The sequence below is a fragment of the Carassius gibelio genome, chromosome A2, assembly GCF_023724105.1.
Source record: "Carassius gibelio isolate Cgi1373 ecotype wild population from Czech Republic chromosome A2, carGib1.2-hapl.c, whole genome shotgun sequence".
NCBI lineage: Eukaryota > Metazoa > Chordata > Actinopteri > Cypriniformes > Cyprinidae > Carassius > Carassius gibelio.
In genome coordinates, this window is record NC_068372.1 from 6,426,874 (window position 1) to 6,449,851 (window position 22,978).

General features: G+C 37.9%; 1 protein-coding gene across 4 annotated transcripts in view; it reads left to right on the forward strand.

The window, feature by feature from the left end:
* Positions 1 to 22,978, forward strand: part of prkag2b (protein kinase, AMP-activated, gamma 2 non-catalytic subunit b) — a 35,077-nt gene that overhangs the window by 9,745 nt on the left and 2,354 nt on the right. For 2 of the 4 annotated variants that reach the window (XM_052611231.1, XM_052611253.1), the window contains 13 exons: positions 505 to 751; positions 12,651 to 12,862; positions 14,466 to 14,517; positions 15,076 to 15,185; positions 16,697 to 16,778; positions 17,195 to 17,253; positions 17,498 to 17,543; positions 17,745 to 17,799; positions 17,993 to 18,119; positions 18,292 to 18,457; positions 18,596 to 18,633; positions 19,445 to 19,591; positions 22,308 to 22,401. In XM_052611231.1, the coding sequence (XP_052467191.1) occupies positions 505 to 751; positions 12,651 to 12,862; positions 14,466 to 14,517; positions 15,076 to 15,185; positions 16,697 to 16,778; positions 17,195 to 17,253; positions 17,498 to 17,543; positions 17,745 to 17,799; positions 17,993 to 18,119; positions 18,292 to 18,457; positions 18,596 to 18,633; positions 19,445 to 19,591; positions 22,308 to 22,401 (1,435 nt within the window). Of the gene's footprint in view, positions 1 to 504; positions 752 to 5,146; positions 5,633 to 12,650; positions 12,863 to 14,465; positions 14,518 to 15,075; positions 15,186 to 16,696; positions 16,779 to 17,194; positions 17,254 to 17,497; positions 17,544 to 17,744; positions 17,800 to 17,992; positions 18,120 to 18,291; positions 18,458 to 18,595; positions 18,634 to 19,444; positions 19,592 to 22,307; positions 22,535 to 22,978 lie in introns of those variants that run through there. The other 2 variants (XR_008186109.1, XM_052611244.1) reach the window with 2 other exon arrangements.

Here is a 22,978-nt window from a genome sequence, read left to right on the forward strand (position 1 = left end):
AGAGCGCAAGAAGAAAGGTTTGTAATGTTGTGATTCACCTCATAGCTGGTTGGTTTGGTTTATGGCTTGTAATGCCTTAACAAAGACTTTTTGAAAAAAAAAACTGAACTATTGTGGGCAGACACTAATGCACTCTATTATTCTTACATGGGATACAAAGAAATGTGACACTGCAAAATAAAAAATCTTTTATCTGCCATATTTTGGAATAACAAAATTCGGTGTTAAAAAAACACATAATATAGTATAGCAAAAACTTGCATCAGAAAATAGATCAGTGGTTCAAACTTAATTTGGCAGACAGCAACGGCTGCTATGGCAGGATTGATCAGTGATTTAAGGCGAAAGGTCAGTTGCGTATATTAAATTACAAATGGCTAAGAAATTGGTTGATTTGACTTTATTGTGACACCGTTAGAATTTGGCAAGAGAAAATGATATTACATCAGCAGGATCTACATGGAACTTTTCTCTTCTACTATTTTCTTTACTTTCTCCTCTCAGGGTGACAGAAGTGACTCGGCTAGCCCATGTTTGAAGCCTCCTTCCAGCCAGCCCGTTACCCCAGCTTCAGCTCCCATTTGTCCCAGGACCAGTCCAGGCACTCCTAAAACCATCTTCCCACGTCCACCATCATCTCACCAGGACTCACCTCCCAAATCTCCCCACCGTCTCAGTTTCAGTGGTATCTTCCGCTCCTCGTCCAGCTCCGCCCCTGCCAGCATCAAGCTCTTCTCCAAATCTAAAAAAGGTGAGACACTAGTCTGTTGATATACACTGGCATGTTCTGTGTCTTTGCTGTTTTGGTATTTTGAGTTATGTATTTCTGCCCACTGAAACATCATATTATGGTCTGTTTATGAGGACTATATGAAGTGTTTTGGTCCCAGTTTCATCCAAGCATGCTGTGTAGAGTAAGACAGCAGTTAACACAGAGAACAATTGCATCTTCACTGATGTTGTTAATGGTTATGGGGAAGCTGATCAGGGATCAAAGGCGACTTTTAACAGAGTTTGAGTTCCTGTTGACTCAATTTGAAAACATCAGAACAGGAAGTGGTATGATTATGATTTGGGTTTTCTAGCCTTTGGTTTTTAATGACTAGAGTGCATGCTAGTAGACCAAATTGTGATCTGATGTGCACATTAAGCAGTTTGATAGATAACGAGGCACAGACATGAGCCCTCATCACTGTTTCTCCAGTCAGAGTCTAGTGATGCTAGGAGAACCAAGTCTTTAATAGAGAATCAATATCTTAAAACAAATACAACTCCTAAATCATCCTTATGTAAAGCAGTTTCTTTCGGCTTGCTGCTCTGATTAAACTGCATGTCAGTATCAAGAAGGAATCAAATATGAATGTGCCAATATTTATTAAAGCAATATAAATTTGTTGATATTCACAGATTTATTGTGTTTAATTTTTTGTAAGATAAAGTAAAAACAGCATTCTATGAAATTGTAAATTTTGCTTTTAACATCATCGCCTCTATTATCATTCCTCATAAACGTATCACTAGTTAAATTTGTTGTTGATGTCAGGTTTTAAAGGGTGATTTATTTACATTATTTACAGACCCTCATGTCTTCCCAAACCTGTATGACTTTCTTTCTCCTGTGGAACATAATTGAAGATATTCTGAAAAAGGTATTATTTTGTCGATGCAATGCAAAACAATGGGGTCAAATGTTCTTCAAGATATCTGTTGTGTTCATCAGAAGAAAGTAAGTCATTTGGGTTTGGAACAACATGAGGTTAAATGAGTAAATGACGACAGAATTGTATTTATTTTATTTTTGGAGAACTTTCCCTTTAAGAGGCCTACTTCTTTCTGGCATTGGTGCAACTTTATTTAACTCATTTACATTTTTCATTCAGCACACATTTTCAAATCAAAGTAACTTTAGTTTGAAATGAGAAAGTTTTGTTTTTGTACTTTTATGCACTTATTTTGTACTTGTACTGGGTATGTCAGAGTCAACGAATCAAAAGCATGAGGAAAAACACAGCCCCTTCTGAGTCAGGTTTCAGGTGTTAGTTGTTTCGTTGCAGAGATTGTGCCCATGTGGCTGATTAACAGAAGTTTTCCTCATGTTCGTTCCAAAATCTGCTGCGTATTTCATATATTATTCCTGAGCCAAAGACTAACAAAGCTCCCTCCCTGTTTTTGATTGTTTTATCCCCCTACACTCTAATAATGGGGGAGGGGGATTGCTTATTTAATGATAGCTTAGTCTTCCAATAGCAGGATTTAAACACTTTGATATTACTTTACAATATCAGATCTTATCATTTTCAATGTATTAATGATAACACTGTCAAGAAATATGTACCCAAAATGTTATGCTGTACTGTAACTCTGTATATGGGTAAGAATAGTGTTCATACTAAATTGTAATATATTTTAAATAATTAAAAACTTCTTCCTGACAAATTGGTAAAACTTAGTGGTTGAAGGATAGTGGTAAAGATTTAAAATTACATTGAATAAGTTTGGTGTGCTGCACTGGGATCCTTAAATACAGTGTTTTAATGCCATCTATGGAATCTTGTTCTAAATATTCCTGCCAAGACTTTTTTTGGTATATAAACGAAATTTAAATGGTAAATATGTACAATATATTAAAATAGAAACCATTATTTTCTATTGTAATAAAAATTGGCAAGATTACCTTTTTTTTTTTTTTTTCATGGCGATGGCTCATAAAGTCACTACAATCCATTGATCTTGATAGAAACTCTTTTATCCATTAATTACAACTTTAATTTCTAAATGAAAAGTTTTCAAGACATAAAAATCTTTGGATTCTCTTAAGAAATGTGGTGGTTAAAAAGTCTACACCCTTAGAAAAGAGCAGTGAGTCATTCTGTCCTAATAGTATGAGGAGGTTAGTTTGTCTCAGTGAGAAGAATATTCCAGAAATCCATCCAGTATTAGAGACTGAGAGCCTTTTACTGTGTGCCATACTCAACCAAACCAAATGTACCTAAACATTTCTGGCCATGTTTCCAGATTGTTCTCCAATTAGCGGCTCTTCCCAAGTGGGTTTCCTTTGCCTCGTTTTGCCAAAAGGTCTCAGGAAGTGACCTCCTTCATTGCCAAAATCTTTAGAGCCATTTTAAATAGTCGAGCTATTTTCATAGACTTATGCCGATCATTGTACAGTTTATTTGAATAATATGAAACTTGAGCTGCTGCATGCACTGAGATAACCTAATCTCACGCCATATCATCTGTTTAACCTGCTCCACTTCTGTTTAATCATACATGTTATACTTGTATATGATATAATGGAGAAATTAATTCCGTTTGATCTTCAAACGTGTTTCAGCGATCTCCTTTACTTCCCACAAGGAGGCACTGTGAGTCTAACATCACATTATCCCAGTTTGAAGGGTCAGATAAACACAGTTGTGTTGTGTATATGGTAGTAAGACAGACATTGATCCACGGAATAAATATGACCTGTTTTGTTTGTCCACTGAATCTTCAGTTATAGACCGCTTTATTCTCTCGGTCTGAGGCGGGGTGTAAACACCAGGAATCAGACACCACAGAGACACAGAGCTCTCGACATCAGCACTGCTGTAAAGTTTCTGTACTATTGTCTGGAAGAGAAGACAGTTCTGAACAATCGGGAGGAGATGGGGTTTCAAACTGCAGAAGTGACACCCATAGGATAAATCCAGATCAAATCCAGATTCTAGGGGCATGTTTACATTTATCAGACGCTTTTATCCAAAGCGACTTACAGCCTTCGTTCAGGCTACACATTTTTATTAATTTTGTTACGAGTTTGTGTGTTCCCTGAGAATTGAACCCTCGGATTATTGTGCTGCTAGTGCAATGCTCTACCACTAAGCAACAGTTGGTTGCGACCCAAAAAGATTTAGTGCATTTAGTGTAATTTTGCTTCATGCTCCTTGTATGTGTTTATATCAGTGGTGAGAAATGACTTCTTTAATCTGGTTTCCTCTGCTATCTAATTTATTAATTTAAGAGAGATGACTTAAGAAACACCATGGTCTAATTAAAATTAAGGCTGTTGCCAGGAATAGTAATTCATGACAGTGCTTTCCCACATTTCCTTACACACACACATTCACACACATCATACATATTTACATTATACACACATATAAAAAACTAATCTTCACTTTGATTAGTTTACTCAAGCATGTTGCCACATAACATGTACCTTCAGCTTACTTGTTCTATGCCAAAAAAAACATGAAAATATGCAGTTTATTTATTACTAATTATAAGTTTAATATGACTTAGTTGTGCAAATACAATGAGATTATCAGTAATAGAGATCTGGCTGCAACAGAATGTTTTTCCACTTTGGTGAGCGATTTGAGGACCATTTTTTTGCACATGAAATCACCCAAATGCCAACAAAACAATAAGAACGTGCAACAGTAATAATGATTAATAGCAATAAAGTGTTGACGCCCAATCTGCTGTGGATCCGCTCACAAGAATCCCTCCATAACTGTCACATATTAGCAGAAATTGCATCGTTGGGCAAATAAATAATTACAGACTGTTACATTTGATATTCCCAACATTTTATAATGTAAGGGAATTTATAGTAATACAAATCTTTAGCCAGTCCTGAAACATATTATTCTCAAATGGTTTGGGTATGCAGAGTATTCACAGCTTATGGACTGCGCACCCCGCTTGTACTGTACATATGGTGGTATTTTTACCATGAGTTTATAAAATATATGATTCAAAATAAGCTCCAGCATCTCTGAGACCTTCCATACAGTTTGAATGATGGATGGATGGCACTGCATAACTGAAAGTTTCAGAAAGACCAGGAATACTGGATGAAAGGGTGACACAAAGACTGATGGGTAAAATAAGAGTAGCAGAGTAAAAGAAATGAACTGTCTATATGGAAGTTCAGAGGTAGAGCAAAAAGAACAAACTGTGTGGAGAACTGAACCAAAAGTGGTGCTGGCTTGTGTTGCCCGGTCTCCTTTTACAGCTTCCTGCCATGTATGCTATTTTAAAGAGACACACAGCTGCACCTGACAGTTTCCTGCAGAGAGGGCAGGGCTTCACGCTGGTGAGAGAGAGAGAGAGAGAGAGAACGGGAGGAGAAGAGAGAGAGAGTGCAGATAGAAAAGTGAAGAGAGGCATCACTTCTGAGACAATCTGCAGCACTGGGGGCCGTAAGCAAGTCTGTCTTTCATCAGCAGGGTCTGCTCAACTGTCACAAGTGACGGACTGCATTGTGTGTTTCATGGGAATCAATAGTACTGGAATGCATTCAATGCCAGGACAGGTGGCATCTGTGTAGAACCAAGAAACTGTCAGAAATATCAATAGGAGACACTTCTGAAGGTACAGCTATCCATCATCACTGAGAACGAGAACCTCTTCTGGAATCCTGGACATTGGCTTTGGCTTCACTTGGTGTTGAGTTCTCTGTTATCAGAACAGGATCTCTGTATCGTGTCTTTGCTTTAGTCGGGAGGGTATGGTTGATCTTCAGGCCGGACGTGAGGCCTGCTGGTTCCCATGAAGAGGTTTGGTAGTTTGCGTCGGACTGAGAAGCGTCATGACGAGGAGCTGCTCACCGGGAGACGGCAGACAGAATCGGCATGTTTGTCTGGTAAGATACTAATCAGGATATGTCTCTGTATAAAGCCGTCAGCTAGACATAATAGCATTGATATCTGTCTGTTGGGGGAATGTTCCAGTCTGCCTTGTGTTGTTATGAGACATCAAATAGTCTCAGTACATCAGATATGTTCAGTATATGTGTGTGTAAGTGCAATGACACAAATTGTTGTTTGAACTGGATCGATCATTCGTGGTCTGTTGACTTGGCTACTGTTTTCGTATGTCAAGATCATTAAAATAGACGGCCTAGACGTTCCAGTGTAGAGGGAAAGGAAATCACAGTAGGCTTGCTGGAATGGTCTATGTTGAACTGCGTATTATGTAAGTCTGTTAATCACTTGGCTACTTTGGTTCAGGGTTGACCCTGAAGCCTTCAGCTGATGCCTTAAGTGTCACAGACACGCAAACACAAAATGTGACAGTGGGTTCCATTAGGGATGTCATGTATCCATTAGTCAGTATGTTTCCTGACTGACTCTGACGTGGATTATTTGCTGAATAAGAGCCACGGAAGCCTCCGTCTCTCAGGTTCCAGCAGTTGGAAGCATGTTACTCAATAGTCTTCTTGCTCAATCTGGTTGATATAGTTATTAAGTTATGCGCTGTGTGGAATATCATGCTGGATGGTGCTGATATGAACATATCACTTGTAGCGTGTCAGTTACTCAAATAGCAAGCACACAATTAGATGGCATTTATTTCTTCAAATGGGTCAAAGGATTTGTGGACAGCTTTCAAACTAGCCTATATCATTGCATCATTAAACCTGAACTGAATTAACAAAAGCATTCATCCTTCAGGTTTAACGGCAAATGATGTCATCAAATAGTGAAAAACCAGAATCCCTCACAGTTTGAAACGGAGTCCCGAATACACTCTGTAAGGCCTGTGTGTGAGTGTTATCTGCCCTTGTGGAATGTGTAGCAGTGGCAAGGCTAAAATAAGAAGCTAACTCAACAACACACCAAAACAGGTCTAAGCCAGATGGTTAAATCTGGCTGAATGTCATAAGATAGTAAGGATCCCAAAGTCATGTTCTCGTGCACGCATATTGGTCTTTACTGATAACTACCCACATATACTTTATTCGAGAAGTGTATTTTTGGTCCAAGTGTAATACAAAGTGATATTGGGAGTTACTGTACTGTACCTTCATCCAATAAGCATCCTTCAGATAGCGTGCCATCTGTCAGTATCCTAGAGGGCGGAAACAGAACATGTTATGAAGGACAGTCTAAGGTATTGGACACATTCGGCAGGTAAAAATCCATTGTCAATATGTAGCGATGCATGAAGAACTACTCACACAGAAGTCAAGCAAGTAAGCAGCTTTCTGTTGGTCAACCACCAACGTGATGAATTGATCCCAAAGTATACTATAATAGAAATGGATTGGACCATTGCTGTTTGCTATTGCTATGATCTCATGCAATATTCCATAAAATATAAGAATTGTCCATTTTGATTTCATGCTAATTTTAACCCCAGCTAAAGAAATGTTTAAGACTGGTAAGAGCAGGTGAGGAGCTTTTTACCTTATGAAACCCTGAAGCAGGGTTAGCACCTGCTTTTGCAGCATTGATGCCACATTGCTATGCCATGTGTACACTTATACAATGTGAAACAATGGCGTTTAAATGTTACAACTAGATGCGTCGCAACAGTCACTCAGTCATGAGCCTAGTAATTATTCACATGCATTAGACATTCACGTAATAATGCAATGATGCGCAATAGTTAAAGGGGGGGTGAAATGCTATTTCATGCATACTGAGTTTTTTACACTGTTAAAGAGTTGGATTCCCATGCTGAACATGGACAAAGTTTCAAAAATTAAGTTGTACGTTTGAAGGAGTATTTTTGTTCACAAAATACTCCTTCAGGTTTGTCACAAGTTTTGGAAAGTTTTTTTCGAGTATGGCTCTGTGTGACGTTAGATGGAGCAGAATTTCCTTATATGGGTCCTAAGGGCATTTCTGCCGGAAGAGCGCGCGCTCCCGTATAGCAGAGCACTGAGAGCACAACAGACTTCACTGATCAGAGCGAGAGCGTCGCGAAAAGTCACAAAAGAAGTGTGTTTTTGGTTGCCAGGGCAAGACAACCCTGCACAGATTACCAAAAAAAAACAGCATTAAGGGACCAGTGGATGGAGTTTATTTTTACAGAGCATCTACGGAGTTGTGCGAGTGTTTTTGTTTGTTCCCTGCTTTTCGAAGATGCTTGTTCACCATTCCCAGTTTGACGACGGATTTGCGTATCGTTTATTTCTTAAGGATGATGCAATCCCAAGGAAAAAGGGTCACGATCGTGTGTTGTAACCACAGGCGGTGAGTAAAACTGCTTAAAATATCTCTGCCACCTTGTTAGTGCGTCCCCTCCCATGCCGGAGACCCGGGTTCGAGCCCCGCTCGGAGCGAGTCGTTGCTGCTGCTGCTTTCGTTCAGTTTAAGCCTCTGGATCTGATTCTGGATCATAAATAAACGGCTGAATCTGACTGTAAGCCATGGTTTGTTTTGGATGATGGGTTTTCCCTCATGGTAATGTCACAGCTTCCACATCCTCTCAACGCAAAAGCCTATTCGCGCTCGTGATTCTTTAGCTCCGCCCACACGTCACGCCTCCAGTCGGTCGTGTTTTTCCGGGAAAAATCGGTACAGACTATCTTTCACTATGAATATAATAAAACTAAAGACTTTTTGGATTCATGAAGGATGCAGTACTACTCTATAGGTACTCAAGATTAACAGGATATTGAGTGAAAACGAGCATTTCACCCCCCCCCCCCCCTTTATCTATTTCAAGTCCGAAATACACTTGAGACATTTTTCTAAATACAGTATCTTCTGTGGTGTTCCACAGAAGGTTTGAAATGGAACAAGGGAACATAAATGATAATGAAATGTATATTATTGGGTGAACTACCCTTTATAATTCAATTTTAGTGTCAAGAAGAGGGCACAATTTCAGAAAAAAAATAGTCAATATGTGCATCACACTCAATAATTAAGCCTGGAATAGGAATAACTGATTACATGACTTACTCTGACCTCTATCCACTTATTGGTCACTGCCAAGACCACGAGTCTGTCCCACTGACTGAACGATAATATCAAGGCAAGTTGGATGTTTTTGGTGTAAAGACAGGGCCATCAGCACCCAGCTGGGGCTGTTAATGCCCACCCACTGAGAGGTCAATCTGATTCTTGAACAACTATGTAAATCAAGTTAATGAATGTTGAACAGCTGAAAATTAGCTACTGGGACACCAGCATTAATTAATGCCAGCCTGACCTCGTCTACACAGCGAGAAGCCTTGCCAGGGCTAATCGTGTCTGCATTAAACTAATTGATTACAACAGTGCATTCCATACATGAAACCATATTGTCTTTTAGTCTAATGATGGATACCAGTCTTCTGAATCACTTGCATACAGCCCAAACCATGCACATCTGCCAGTCCAACACAGAAGGCTTTGACTCTGAAACGTCTGTAGATGAAGCATAGTGACGTGCTAAAGCCAAATGCCTTGATAGCAGAGATTCATCAGTAGTGCCCTGAGCTGAATATGCCCAGTTGCTTCAACTCTAAGCTAAATGAAAATGTAGTAATATTCAGATCTAAAGATTCCTCAGAGCATATGTGCTTTTGATCGTGCTATGGAGTATTAGCTGATTCAGTAATATATCTGTGCATGTGCTGTGTCATGCAGTACACGAGGGGTTATGTGAGGCCTGTTATATGAGACACACCTGTTTGCTGATGTATCTCTGATGAATCAAGCTCTAAACAGTAATTATTAACGCTATAGTAACACTGAATCAAAAGAGTGTTCTGCGTTATATATGAGTCGAGCTGTATCAACCACATTTGTGCAAATTTTGATTATCTCAGAAAATATTTTAGAATTGCACTCACATTAAGTCTTTTGCATGATACGTGCAAGGTTACCAAAACAGGACTGTTGACATGCAGCAAACTCCACTCACGAGAAGGTCACAAAACCAGACGTTCATTAAAAAGGAATGCTATTCCTACTTCAAAAAGAACAACTTGGATTACTTTAAAGCCCAAATAATAATTGGGTTTGTAATGATTTTTTTATTTTTAAATGAATGTGCTTTAAGAAAAAAAATGTATAAGGTCAGCTCTTCTGCTTTTAAGTGCTGTATCCACAACTTTGGCTTTTAATTGTGTGTAATATATTGTAAGGGAAACAGGTCAATTTAGCTCAAAGGGAATCATTTAAGATTTTAAAGGGAATTTGAACAGAATCACTGTTTCACGGCTGTTCACGGAGACGCGCCTGCGGTTCAGTGAACGAGCCGTTTAACATCAAATCTGCGCTGGATACTAATATCCAAACTATAGTGAAAACACTATCAATTAGCACAGTAACAAGATCGGCAGTTTAAGACATTAACTTGTAAGCACAAAACACAAGATACTTCTCTTTTCAATATGAATAAGGCTTTATTAGATAAATCTAAGACATATAAACTAATCTAACACATAAACGCACGCACACACACATTCACACAAGTTGCAGGAAGGTCGAAAGTTAGGGAAAGATGAGTTTAAGAGAATGGAAATATGGAATCCCAAGTTACAGCAACACGTTAAATTGCATAGACATGAACAACCATCAATCACGTAATTAGCGCTCGCATTGAGTTCCTCAATGGGGTTAAAATTATATTAGATACACCAGCACAACAAATATCTGGGAATACCTTGCCTTCGTTTGCTGTGAAAGGGACTCCAGTGGAAAGGGGTTTCCCGGTGTCGCTGATTGGCTGGAAGTTCAGTTGGCTGAAGTGACGTCTTGGGGAGCCCGTGCTTGGGCGTTGGCTGAAGCTGGAGTTGTGTGGCTGGTCAGAGTTCAAACGCGCAGACGAGGTCGACGTTACAAAACTTAACTCAGAACACGAAACTCTCAAACGGAAAAGAAAAGAAATAAAGTTTGACGAGACTAGGTTGTGTTCCTTCTCATTGTGGCATAAGTAGCAGCAGGCAGGCACGCTGGAACCGCGCTCGAAGAACCATGATGACTAACCACATGGCTAGATGCTACAAGCTAAAGCTAGGTAGCAAAGCTACAAGCTAAGAGCAGGCATGACTGATAGCACGAGCAAGGCTGGAACTAAAAGCAGACTAAAAGCCGACATGGCTAATAGCAGCAGGCAGACTAAAAGCAAGGCATGACTAAAAGCAAAATTTCATGGGGTCCAAAGTATTTAAAACTTCCTTGTTGGCCACCCCTCAAATGTTGCCTTGACCAATCAGATATGTTCTTTGGGTGGGTATCATAAATCATTTGTTTATCTTACCAAGCATGTGGTTCTTGCCTCACAGGGTCTAATTTTGGACATGATTCCTATAACATGATTATGATATATTTTACAAATAAATGATTGTCAGGACAATATCAAGCAAGAAAATGCGATTATTTGAATACTAGACATGACTAGGTATCCTATAGTTATCAAAAGACATACACAATAAGTGATTATACATGATAGTCAAATGTGTGGGTTACACGTAAATGAATATGGAGTTAAGCAATGGAATGATTCATTCATAAGTCTTTTTTGAGTTCATTCTGGTCCATATATAATGTATAAAAAGGGTTTCTTTGCCATTCTCTGGCAAAGGACTTTTCTGTGAAGACAAAGGTTTAAAGCCCTTCCCCCTTAGGAATTTCAGTCTGGTTTCACTGGCTGGGGGGGGAAGTCAATGCAAGTATTTAACTTGATCTCCTGGGTTTACATGTGATGTCCAGCGTTGCATTCCAATCACGAACAATAAATTTGACAATCTCTTCTTCGAATTAAAATTGTCAATAATTGTTCTATTGGTGTTAATGTTGAAAGCTTTTGTGTGAACAAGTTGGTTGGTTGGTTATCTTGCTTGGTTCCTGTGGCACTAGAACTGATTTATGACTTCCTGAGGAATTCAGCTCATGTTTCAATGCACACAGCTCTGATAGACTCTTTGATTTGTCTGATTTGACTCATTTCTGCTACAATATATATATATATATATATATATATAATATAAAATTATTATTATTTTTTACTATATTATTTTACTTACTGTTCATAAATAATAAATGTTTTATTAAACTGATTTCTTAAGGATCATATGACACTAAAGACTGGAGTAATGATGCTAAACATCACGACCATAAATGACATTTTAAAATAGAAAACATTTTAAATTGTAATAATATTTCACAATATAACTTATTTCATGAACATAATAAATAATAATAATAATAATAATAATGTAAGTATTCTTTTCAACATTATATCAATTATGGATTGCAATATTGTTTACAAAGCAGAAACAATTTCTCGAATACTTATGAGATAGGATGCTATCATTTATGCTTGGCATTTGAAGGATAATAATACTCTTTTAAGTGTGAAGAATTATAAGCTCTGTTATTCAGTGTCATTTCTTGTGTGATGTTGTTGTGGGAGCGGAGCAGAGGAACATGTTTCTGTACAACTGTACTCTTCTTATGAATCTTGGTCTTGATTGACGGTCAGATATTGGTCAGTGCAGCTGTCTATTTTTTGTGGTGTCATGATTATTTGACCAGTCCTGGGAGAATGTAGCATCTGTTACTAAGACCAGTTTCACAACATCACCTAGAAGCCAATCTGTGGTAGGAAGATAAATAAGATAGATCAGATATCAGAAGAGAGAGATCATCTCTGTTCTGGCTTTTCTCTGCTATTCATTCCTATTAAATTTATGCATTTAACAGATGCTTTTATACAAAGCGACTTACAGTGCATTATCAATTTTTACCTATCATGTGTTCCCGGGGAATCGAACCTCCAACCTTGCACTTAATAGCACAATGCTCTACCACTTGAGCTACAGGAACAGTATTATGCTACAAATATAGCATTTCAGGCATGCTAGTTTCACATCAGAGTTATGATTCTTGAACAGAGTCCACGATGTAAATTCAGTTCTGTACTGATGTGTCTCACAGGCTCTGGGATGTCCACCCCCCCCAGCACCCCGACACAGAGTCTGGCTCCACCGCTCTTCTCTGTGGAGAGCCCCAGTCCTGCGGGACACATGGAGGAACGCCGCTCCCGCTCTCTCTCGTCTCCTCCAGACACAGGCCAGCGCTTCAGCCTGAGCTCCTCCTCCACCAAACCACCCATCGCCTCGTACACCTTTAACTCTACCTCACGCCAGGTGAGTCAACAACTTCACACGCTCTTTCTGGGGTTTACTACAGTTTACACTTGACCCATAGAGTAGTAAAGTCATTTTTACTGCTTTAGTGGCACTTTCCATCTCCAACGTCCAACTTTCCATTTTCCAACTTCATATTTCTTAAAAAGACAAAAAAGCTCGCTCATTTTCTTCACTTAAAATTCAGGTTGATGTATTTCAATCAGAACAAATTGTTATGTATGTAATGCTTTTTCTTGTTTAATTTTTACATTTATATATATATTTTAGGCAGTTGCCTTAAAGTGATTGATATTTGCATCAGTAATATATCTGAGCTCTGTCTGATGCAGCAACTGAGGTCAATACAGACTTTATTGACCTTTTCATAATTGTGACTTTATATTTTGCACAGGTGACTTGTCGCTTGTTACCCATTAACATAAAATTAACAAAGTTCAACAACTGCACATAGTTTGTTTTACTTGCATATCTGTAAAGTCAATCCGTGAAAAATATGAGAAAAAGTACTTGTACGGTATTTGTGGGACAATTCGTTAATGAAGCCCATTGCAAAGTATTTAATACTATGGAAAGTCAAAATTTTAGAGGTACATGTAAAGTTGCAACTGAATGATATAGAGCCCTAATAACTGTTTAAGACTACGACATTATTACTACAAAGCTGCAAATTCGCAACTATAAGACCGTTTCTTGTTAATGGGTGTTTCTTTAACTTCCGACACTTACGTCCCACATTATGATGTTTATTAACACAAACAAGTGTAAATGGAGATCACGTTAAAACTATATTGTATTTTTGTTTTTTAGCTTTGATACTTTTCAGGTTACTTTTATAGATTCTTTTAGACCTGTCGAAGACTCAAATGTAAACATTAAATCTTGCATCCTATAATAAAACTATTAATCAATCCACATTCTCAAATCTATGACAACCTACAGTTAATAAGCTGTGAATAAACAAACTATTTCCATTATTTATTTTAAATAATATATATACACAATGATTTTATTTTTAACAAGCTAACGTTATTTTATTTCAAAAATGTTTACAATTTCCACCACTGAATGTTGGACTTTACTACGTAACAGACAAATAAATTCACTCGTTGTAAAAGTGTGTCCTAAGAGATTTTTCACAGGACCAGAAGTAGTGTCCATTCTTGATGAAAAACCTTACTTTGAGTAATCTACACTGTTCATTTATTAGTTTTTGTGAAGGGAACAGCCAGGATTACATATGAATTTTGGAGGATTTGCTGGTTTGATTAAATACCCAAAAATAGAAAGTACCTTATTTCCTGCGACTTAAACTGCGATCATTGGATCACGCACTCGTGATGTTTAAAATTGACATTTTAATGTGCTCTGAAAACTGACGTGAAACGGACTCGACCTTTGCGGGGGTGTCCGTCTATTAATATTTCACCAATGCACGTAATGAATCTGTGAGTGAAAGCTCTTCAGATCACGCTGCTTCCTATGTGCTGACCAGACTGAAAATATAAAAATGGACACTACCACTCCATAGGATCTAACAGGGTTTTACTAACTAGTAAGTGATTGTTGATGATACCATCAGCCCGTGTCTTTGGTGTTTCAGAGCTGCGTGCTTGCTGAAGGCATGCTGGAAAAACTTGAACTTGATAATGAAGGTAAATGATTATACTTATGCTTGCCTGTTTGCAAGTTTATGTTTGGTGACTAAATTTAATTTGCCGCCTGTTCTTAAATATAGGTTTGCTGTATGTAGTGTTTTTGCATTACTTAATAACACTGTATTTTATTTTGTTTTAAAAAAATGAATAGATTTTAAAGTTTTACCCAGATAACACCCATACATCTGCGAGTTTTCTGTTAAAGATTGCATTGCTTTTAATCTGGAATATTTGGAATATTTTGACATCTGATAGGAAACATCCTATAGACGTCTTGCAGACAAGCAAACACTTTAAAAATACGTCTTGCAGATGTAAAATCGACGTCTCCTAGATGTACCTGTGCTATCAGGGTATGCAAAACATTTGTCCCATTTTTAACCCTGATAGCACACGTACATCACAGAGACGTCTATTTAATTTCTGCATTGACATCTGCAAGACAGATTTTTCAAAGAGTTGCTCATCTGCATCTTGCAGACATACATGTGCTATCTTGGAAGTGTTAGAGATTGCAAATGATTCTAATGCTAATGATTTCTTCTCTGTTTTCAGCTGCTGAAGAGCCAGACAGTGATATTTACATGCGCTTTATGAAATCCCACAAGTGCTATGACCTCATCCCCACCAGTTCCAAACTAGTGGTCTTTGACACTACATTACAGGTACATCTTCTGTTGTCTATCACAAGAACAGAAAGTGAAAAGATTTGGGTGTGTAGTTTTCTGTTATGTTCAGAATGGGATGGTATCTTACTACATACTGCATACTAATGTTAACTCTGTATGTGGTTATGTATAGTTTAGGAATTACTCCATGATACACATTTGAGACAGTAGTATGTTGTATTGTCACATCAGCACAGCTGTAGTTGCATCGAGTCCATTCATCACACTAGAAGTGCTCAAGTTGAATACATTGCAATACAATATTCCATGCAGCTTACTTTATTGTATATTGTATAAGTCATGTGATTACATAGAAGGTGTGTTAGTATGCTTTTCTGAACATACTTGTTTCAGTTTTGCTTCCCAGTTGTAGTTTAAACACACAACGTGTAAGTGATTGTGGTTAATGTTCGATCAGTAAATAAATCTGAGTTGGTGACTGAAATGGATGGGATCTCTTTGAAGTGTTTGGGACGCAGTCATAAAGCTAGGTTTGTCAGGGTTGATCAGTTATCATGTGCAGGTATGTGCCGACATTAGATTTGGGGTTTACACCATTAACCTGTTGACTTTCCTTGGGCTGAGGGCCAGTTAAAACTAATAAATGCTCAGAAACGAGACCATCAGTGGGATTTAATGCTTAGGCTGATATACTTATTGTACTTGTTTGTGAATTAAAGTTTCTGAAATCAGGACGTTTTATGTCTGGATTGTTATATAAAGTTTATGGGCCATTACTTGAAATTTATGTGAACTGCCTTTATATTGAAATGCAAGTTAATTTTTAATCGATAACTGATGGGTTGGTGAAAAAAATGGAGAGTGGGTGCTGGGTCCATAATGTGCCAAATTATAGCATTAGTGCGTAAATAAAACCACTGTGTTCCGGTTGGTCGATAATTTATTAGAAATTGCACACATTATTTAAATCAAATGAAGAATTAACCCTTTACTACGCCACATGAGCATTTCAAATAATCCAGAATCTACTAAAGAAAGTAACACATACGTCTTTGAACATCTTTGTCATCTAGCTGAAGTTTGTCTAGGATGCCTAATATATTGCATAATCTTTGCGTTAAACCTTCAAAAGAAAGTTTCAATAATAATAATAATAATGTTTTTATTGGTGAAGCTCATTTGCCAAGTTTGTTCTATAATAATAATAATGAAATTTCATTTAATTAAAAAAATTACAATAATTCAGATCCCATTTTATATGATGCTGCAAATGTCACAGTTGATAATTGTGCTGTTTGTTGCTACAGTATACAGAGAAGCAGCTTATGAATTGTATTGCTACAAAATAAAACTTTATGGCCAGTAAGAGTTGTTTAAGCCAGTTCATTTGTCATTGGCAGGTGTGGACTTTTATTTTTAAAACCCTGGTTGCACCCAACGAATTGTCTCTTGTGAATTGTTTATTTTTTTTGTCTCACGCCACCAGTTCCTCCGGAAGTGTTACCTGAAGAAAAGCATTGTAATGTGCTTCCTTTGTTCTCTGTTAGGTAAAGAAAGCTTTCTTTGCCTTGGTTGCAAATGGAGTTCGAGCTGCGCCATTATGGGAAACCAAAAAGCAAAGCTTCGTGGGTAAGCAATGACACGTTCACACACATGCCCTGCATTTCCGTCATTGTTTTCACTGGAGTTGTCTTTTACAGGTCATGCAGGCAGAAAATGGTTAACTCCTTTAATCCTGCAAGACCATTTAAAAGTCTGTCTTGAAATTATTGTTAAACTCAATCAGTAATCAAATAAAAACATTGCTTCAGGATATTATTTGTTCACCTGTAACATAATTGGACATTATGTTTTTATTTTACAAGAAAGCTGATTTTAACATGGTAAAATGTTAAATGATTTGAAAGCTCTTGCTAGTAACTGAACAGCAATGTACTATAGCAAATGCACAAAGGACATTAGATGCATATTCGGCTAAATCTGCAGGCCCTGTTTCTCTAGGAGCCTAGATATAAGTCCTATCTAATAATATGTTTTCTCAATAGGAATGTTAACCATCACAGACTTCATCATCATCCTGCACAGATACTACAAATCACCTCTGGTAAGGATTTAGACATCACAGAATCTCAAAAACAATCTGTTTTGCTCAGTGCTTGTTTGTGGTCAATGGCTGTTCATGGGGGTTTGGCCGGAAATCACCTTCAAATGGCTTCAAAAGTGGCGTCAGAAATGATCTTCAGCTTGTAGACCTTACATGTAATCACTGAGTGAGTGTTCACCTTAGAGAGGAAGGATATTTGTCCATTTTAAAGTGTCCAGTCATTGTTTTGTGTTCTGTGCTTCAGGTGCAAATCTATGAGCTGGAGGAGCATAAGATTGAGACTTGGAGAGGTACATATTTCAGGCATTTACACTTCATCACTGCTTACGCATCGATTTTTTTATTATTCACTGAACACATTTTATATTTACGCACACCCATGTCTGGAATTGTTTTGCTTTTATATTCTATGAGAAAAAATAAAGAAGTAAAAGTTTGGCAATAAATGAGTAAATAATGCCAAGTGCTTTGATTTCTGCTTATACCAACAGAACTGTACTTGCAAGAAACGTTTAAACCCTTAGTCAACACATCTCCAGATGCGAGGTGAGACGTTAGCTCATATTGTCATAGACTGTGTTCAATGCATGATGCTTTATCCTCTCAAGGAACATTGTCTCGAAATCATCTTGAGACGACTTGAGTAATTAATTCAGACTCACACTTGTGACACTGTCAACTCAGCACAGCTTGCAAAAAATGTTTAAATGTTGGGTTTCTTGTAATTCTTTTATTTCAGTATATTTGATGCTGTTTACTCGCTCATCAAAAATAAGATCCATCGTCTGCCAGTGATCGATCCGGTCACAGGAAACGCTCTGTATATCCTCACACACAAGAGGATCCTCAAGTTTCTGCAGCTCTTTGTGAGTCCGTCGTTTCCTTTGAGCTTACTGACCTTTGTATGCTTACAGTTATCATGCTTTTAGAAATGGTAGTTGTTGTGAACAGAACAAACTAGTGAAAGGTTACAGAAGAGTACTAATCATCCTGAGTTATGTAGTGTCCTGTGTACACCGATGGTTCATGGTCTTGTAGGTGTGTGAGAGGCCTAAACCAGCCTTCATGAGGCAGACTCTGGAGGAGCTGGGCATTGGCACATACAGCAACATCGCGTTCATTCACCCAGATACACCCATTATTAAAGCCCTGGGCATGTTTGTGGAGAGGAGAGTGTCTGCCCTGCCGGTGGTGGATGTTACAGGTAACCACACACATTGCTAACCTTTCTGTCACTTCACTTATTCTCCTGTCAAGGCCTTTTTTAGGAACAAAATTTCACTGAACATGTCTTTCCAAGTCAAAGTTCTCATATGTGCTTTCCATATTTTTCCTCCCAAAGGAATGGTTGTAGACATTTACTCCAAATTTGATGTCATTGTAAGTTGTTCCTTTAATATACTATTTCAAGTTAAAGAAGTTTTTAACATACATTTAATGTGAGGTGTAAATATATAAGGTTCCATTGGAAATTAAAATGCTGTTTTCAAGGGTCATGATCATGGATGTTAGTAAAATATTTTTACTGTGAATATTTCTTTTAGTTTTCTATTCTGAAATATATCATCAGTTTGTTTTTGCACTGACAAGTTTTCTCATTGGTACACAAATACACTAGCATTCAAAAGTTCAGAGCCTATTCTGCTCACCGAGGCTGCATTTATTTGATCAAACAACAGTAATATTGTAACAAAATCACATTTTTCTAGTTGAATATATTTTGAAATGTAATTAATGCGCAGCTATATTTTCAGCATCATTCCTGATTTGCTGCTCAACAAACATTTTTTCTCAGTTAAGCTGCCTAATATTTTTGTGTCTACTGTGATAAATTTTTTCAGGATTCTTTGGAAATCTTTTGTAACATATAGAATGTAACAGTACGTTTTTACTCTCACTTTTGATCAATTAAAGCTGCAGTTTGTATCTTTTGACGCTCTAGTGGTTAATAAACAGAACTGCTTGCGTCTTGCGGAAGAACATTGTAGCCGGAACTTCTTCTCTCTGTTTATGTCTATGAAGAATCACAAAGGTACTGGGTTACTCCGCCGCGGTATCCCGAAGCAATCTAAAATAGTCAGAATATAAGATGTAAGACTTGTCCTGTGTTCTGATGAGCAGTGATGATTAGCTGTGTTGTTGTGTTGCTGTAGCGTGGCTCTGTGTTCATTAGTGTTGTGGATGCGTGTAGAACCTGGCAGCTGAGAAGACCTACAATAACCTGGACATCACCGTGACTCAGGCTCTGCTGCATCGCTCGCAGTACTTCGAGGGAGTCATGAAGTGTTACCGACACGAGACCCTGGATACTATAGTGGACAGGATCGTCAAAGCTGAGGTCAGATTTGCTCACAGCAGTTAGAGAAATGCTTTTACAGTGAGCAAACGCCACCGACCGGAGTTACATCCATAACACAGCCACTAGAAGTCCCATCTCAATTAGACACTTCATTTTTTGCATGAATTTTAAGGTCCAATTCTCACTATTAACTAACTATTTACTATCACCTCAATAAATGTCCCTTTTGTTTGATGGCAAAATTGATCTATAAATTGAAGTTGTTAGGTTTAGGTTTGGGGTGGATTAAGGGATGCAGAATAAGAGATTAAAATGTGACGCTGAAGCACAAATCCAGTCTTAAGTCTCTGGGGTATATTTGTAGCAATAGCCACAAAAAAAAACATTGTATGGGTCAAAATTATTGATTTCTCTTTTATGCCACAAATCATTAGGATATTATATAAAGATCATGTTCCATCAAGATATTTAGTAAATTTCCTACCATAAATAAATCTAAACTTACTTTTTGATTAGTAAAATACATTGCTAAGAATTCATTTGGACAATTTTTTAAGATGATTTTCTATATATTATGATTTTTTTTTTTGCACCATTAGATTCCAGATATACAAATACGGTAGATGTATCTGGGCCAAATATTGTCCGATCCTAACAATATATACAGTATTGTTCAAAATAATAGCAGTACAATGTGACTAACCAGAATAATCATGGTTTTTAGTATATTTTTTATTGCTACGTGGCAAACAAGTTACCAGTAGGTTCAGTAGATTCTCAGAAAACAAATGAGACCCAGCATTCATGATATGCACGCTCTTAAGGCTGTGCAATTGGGCAATTAGTTGAAAGGGGTGTGTTCAAAAAAATAGCAGTGTCTACCTTTGACTGTACAAACTCAAAACTATTTTGTACAAACATTTTTTTTTTCTGGGATTTAGCAATCCTGTGAATCACTAAACTAATATTTAGTTGTATGACCACAGTTTTTTAAAACTGCTTGACATCTGTGTGGCATGGAGTCAACCAACTTGTGGCACCTCTCAGCTGTTATTCCACTCCATGATTCTTTAACAACATTCCACAATTCATTCACATTTCTTGGTTTTGCTTCAGAAACAGCATTTTTGATATCACCCCACAAGTTCTCAATTGGATTAAGGTCTGGAGATTGGGCTGGCCACTCCATAACATTAATTTAGTTGGTTTGGAACCAAGACTTTGCCCGTTTACTAGTGTGTTTTGGGTCATTGTCTTGTTGAAACAACCATTTCAAGGGCATGTCCTCTTCAGCATAGGGCAACATGACCTCTTCAAGTATTTTAACATATGCAAACTGATCCATGATCCCTGGTATGCGATAAATAGGCCCAACACCATAGTAGGAGAAACATGCCCATATCATGATGCTTGCACCTCCATGCTTCACTGTCTTCACTGTGTACTGGGGCTTGAATTCAGAGTTTGGGGGTCGTCTCACAAACTGCCTGTGGCCCTTGGACCCAAAAAGAACAATTTTACTCTCATCAGTCCACAAAATTTTCCTCCATTTCTCTTTAGGCCAATTGATGTGTTCTTTGGCAAATTGTAACCTCTTCTGCACATGCCTTTTTTTTAACAGAGGGACTTTGCGGGGGATTCTTGAAAATAGATTAGCTTCACACAGACGTCTTCTAACTGTCACAGTACTTACAGGTAACTCCAGACTGTCTTTGATCATCCTGGAGGTGATCATTGGCTGAGCCTTTGCCATTCTGGTTATTCTTCTATCCATTTTGATGGTTGTCTTCTGTTTTCTTCCACGTCTCTCTGGTTTTGCTCTCCATTTTAAGGCATTGGAGATCATTTTAGCTGAACAGCCTATCATTTTTTGCACCTCTTTATAGGTTTTCCCCTCTCTAATCAACTTTTTAATCAAAGTACGCTGTTCTTCTGAACAATATCTTGAACGACCCATTTTCCTCAGCTTTCAAATGCATGTTCAACAAGTGTTGGCTTCATCCTTAAATAGGGGCCACCTGATTCACACCTGTTTCTTCACAAAATTGATGACCTCAGTGATTGAATGCCACACTGCTATTTTTTTGAACACACCCCTTTCAACTAATTCAACTAATGGCCCAATTGCACAGCCTTAAGAGCGTGCATATCATGAATGCTGGGTCTCATTTGTTTTCTGAGAATCTACTGAACCTACTGGTAACTTGTTTGCCACGTAGCAATAAAAAAATATATGAAAAACCTTGATTATTCTGGTTAGTCACATTGTACTGCTATTATTTTGAACAATACTGTATAACTTATTAATTCAACTTTCAGATGATGTATATGACTACATATGGTTCTATAGGGTTACACATATGATTTATAATATGCATGCTAGTTAAAAGTGAGAATTGGTCCTTAAAACAAAGTGTTGCTTAAGAATAATTTAAGCATTTTACAGAAAGTTGTGCTTTCAAACACAGCAGTGCACTTTAAATGCATTTTTTGCTCCTTTATCACAATTCATTATTATTTTTAATCCACAGCATGCCGCAGATTTGCTACATATACAGTACAATGCAATTCATTTATTAAATTACTCCATTAAATGCACAAAGCTCAGTGATCAATATGAAATGATTTTCAGTTCAGTGATTTTAACTGCTTCGGGTCCCTTCACAAATAACATGTTTTACCTTCAATTGCACTGTTTTTCCATCTGATTGTGTGTGTGTGTGTGTGTGTGTGTGTGTGTGTGTGTGTCCTGCAGGTGCACAGGCTGGTAGTGGTGGATGATAACTCCAGCATCGAGGGCATCATCTCTCTCTCAGACATCCTGCAGGCGCTGGTTCTCACCCCCGCAGGTATAGACGCACAGAATTCCTAAATCAACCCTCCATTTCACTTTCCTTCTCCCTCTCCACTCTTCTCCGGACCCAATCTCCTCTCCCTGGACATCTATCACTCGAGTGTCCCTCTCTGACCCCCTGAGCACAGGTACGCTCACACAGTCTTGGTATGGTTGTGCTGAATGAAGCTGGATTTTTATAACACAGACAGCTCATACATTACTGCAAGTTGACCTGACAGACTGTCAATGGCAAAAAAATCAATATGAGACAGAAATAGCTGTCTGGTTGAATAGTGATTGAAATACAGCATGTGCTCTCAGCGCCCTTTATGAAGCCTGCTGGGAAAAACTGCATGAAACACGGGGTGTCTCTCACGTGCTGCTGTCTTCAATAAGCAACACTCTTGTGAAGGCAAATATAAGAAATGTCATTTAAAGTTTTTGTACGGTCGTGGAAAACCTGGAAAAAAAAAAAAGGAGAGTTTTTAAGAATTGTGATTTCCAGACCAGGAGAGGTTATGGAAATCATATTTCAAGGAAATTAAAATCCATAGAAAATAATAGAAATTAAAAAAATCTTGAAGTCACCA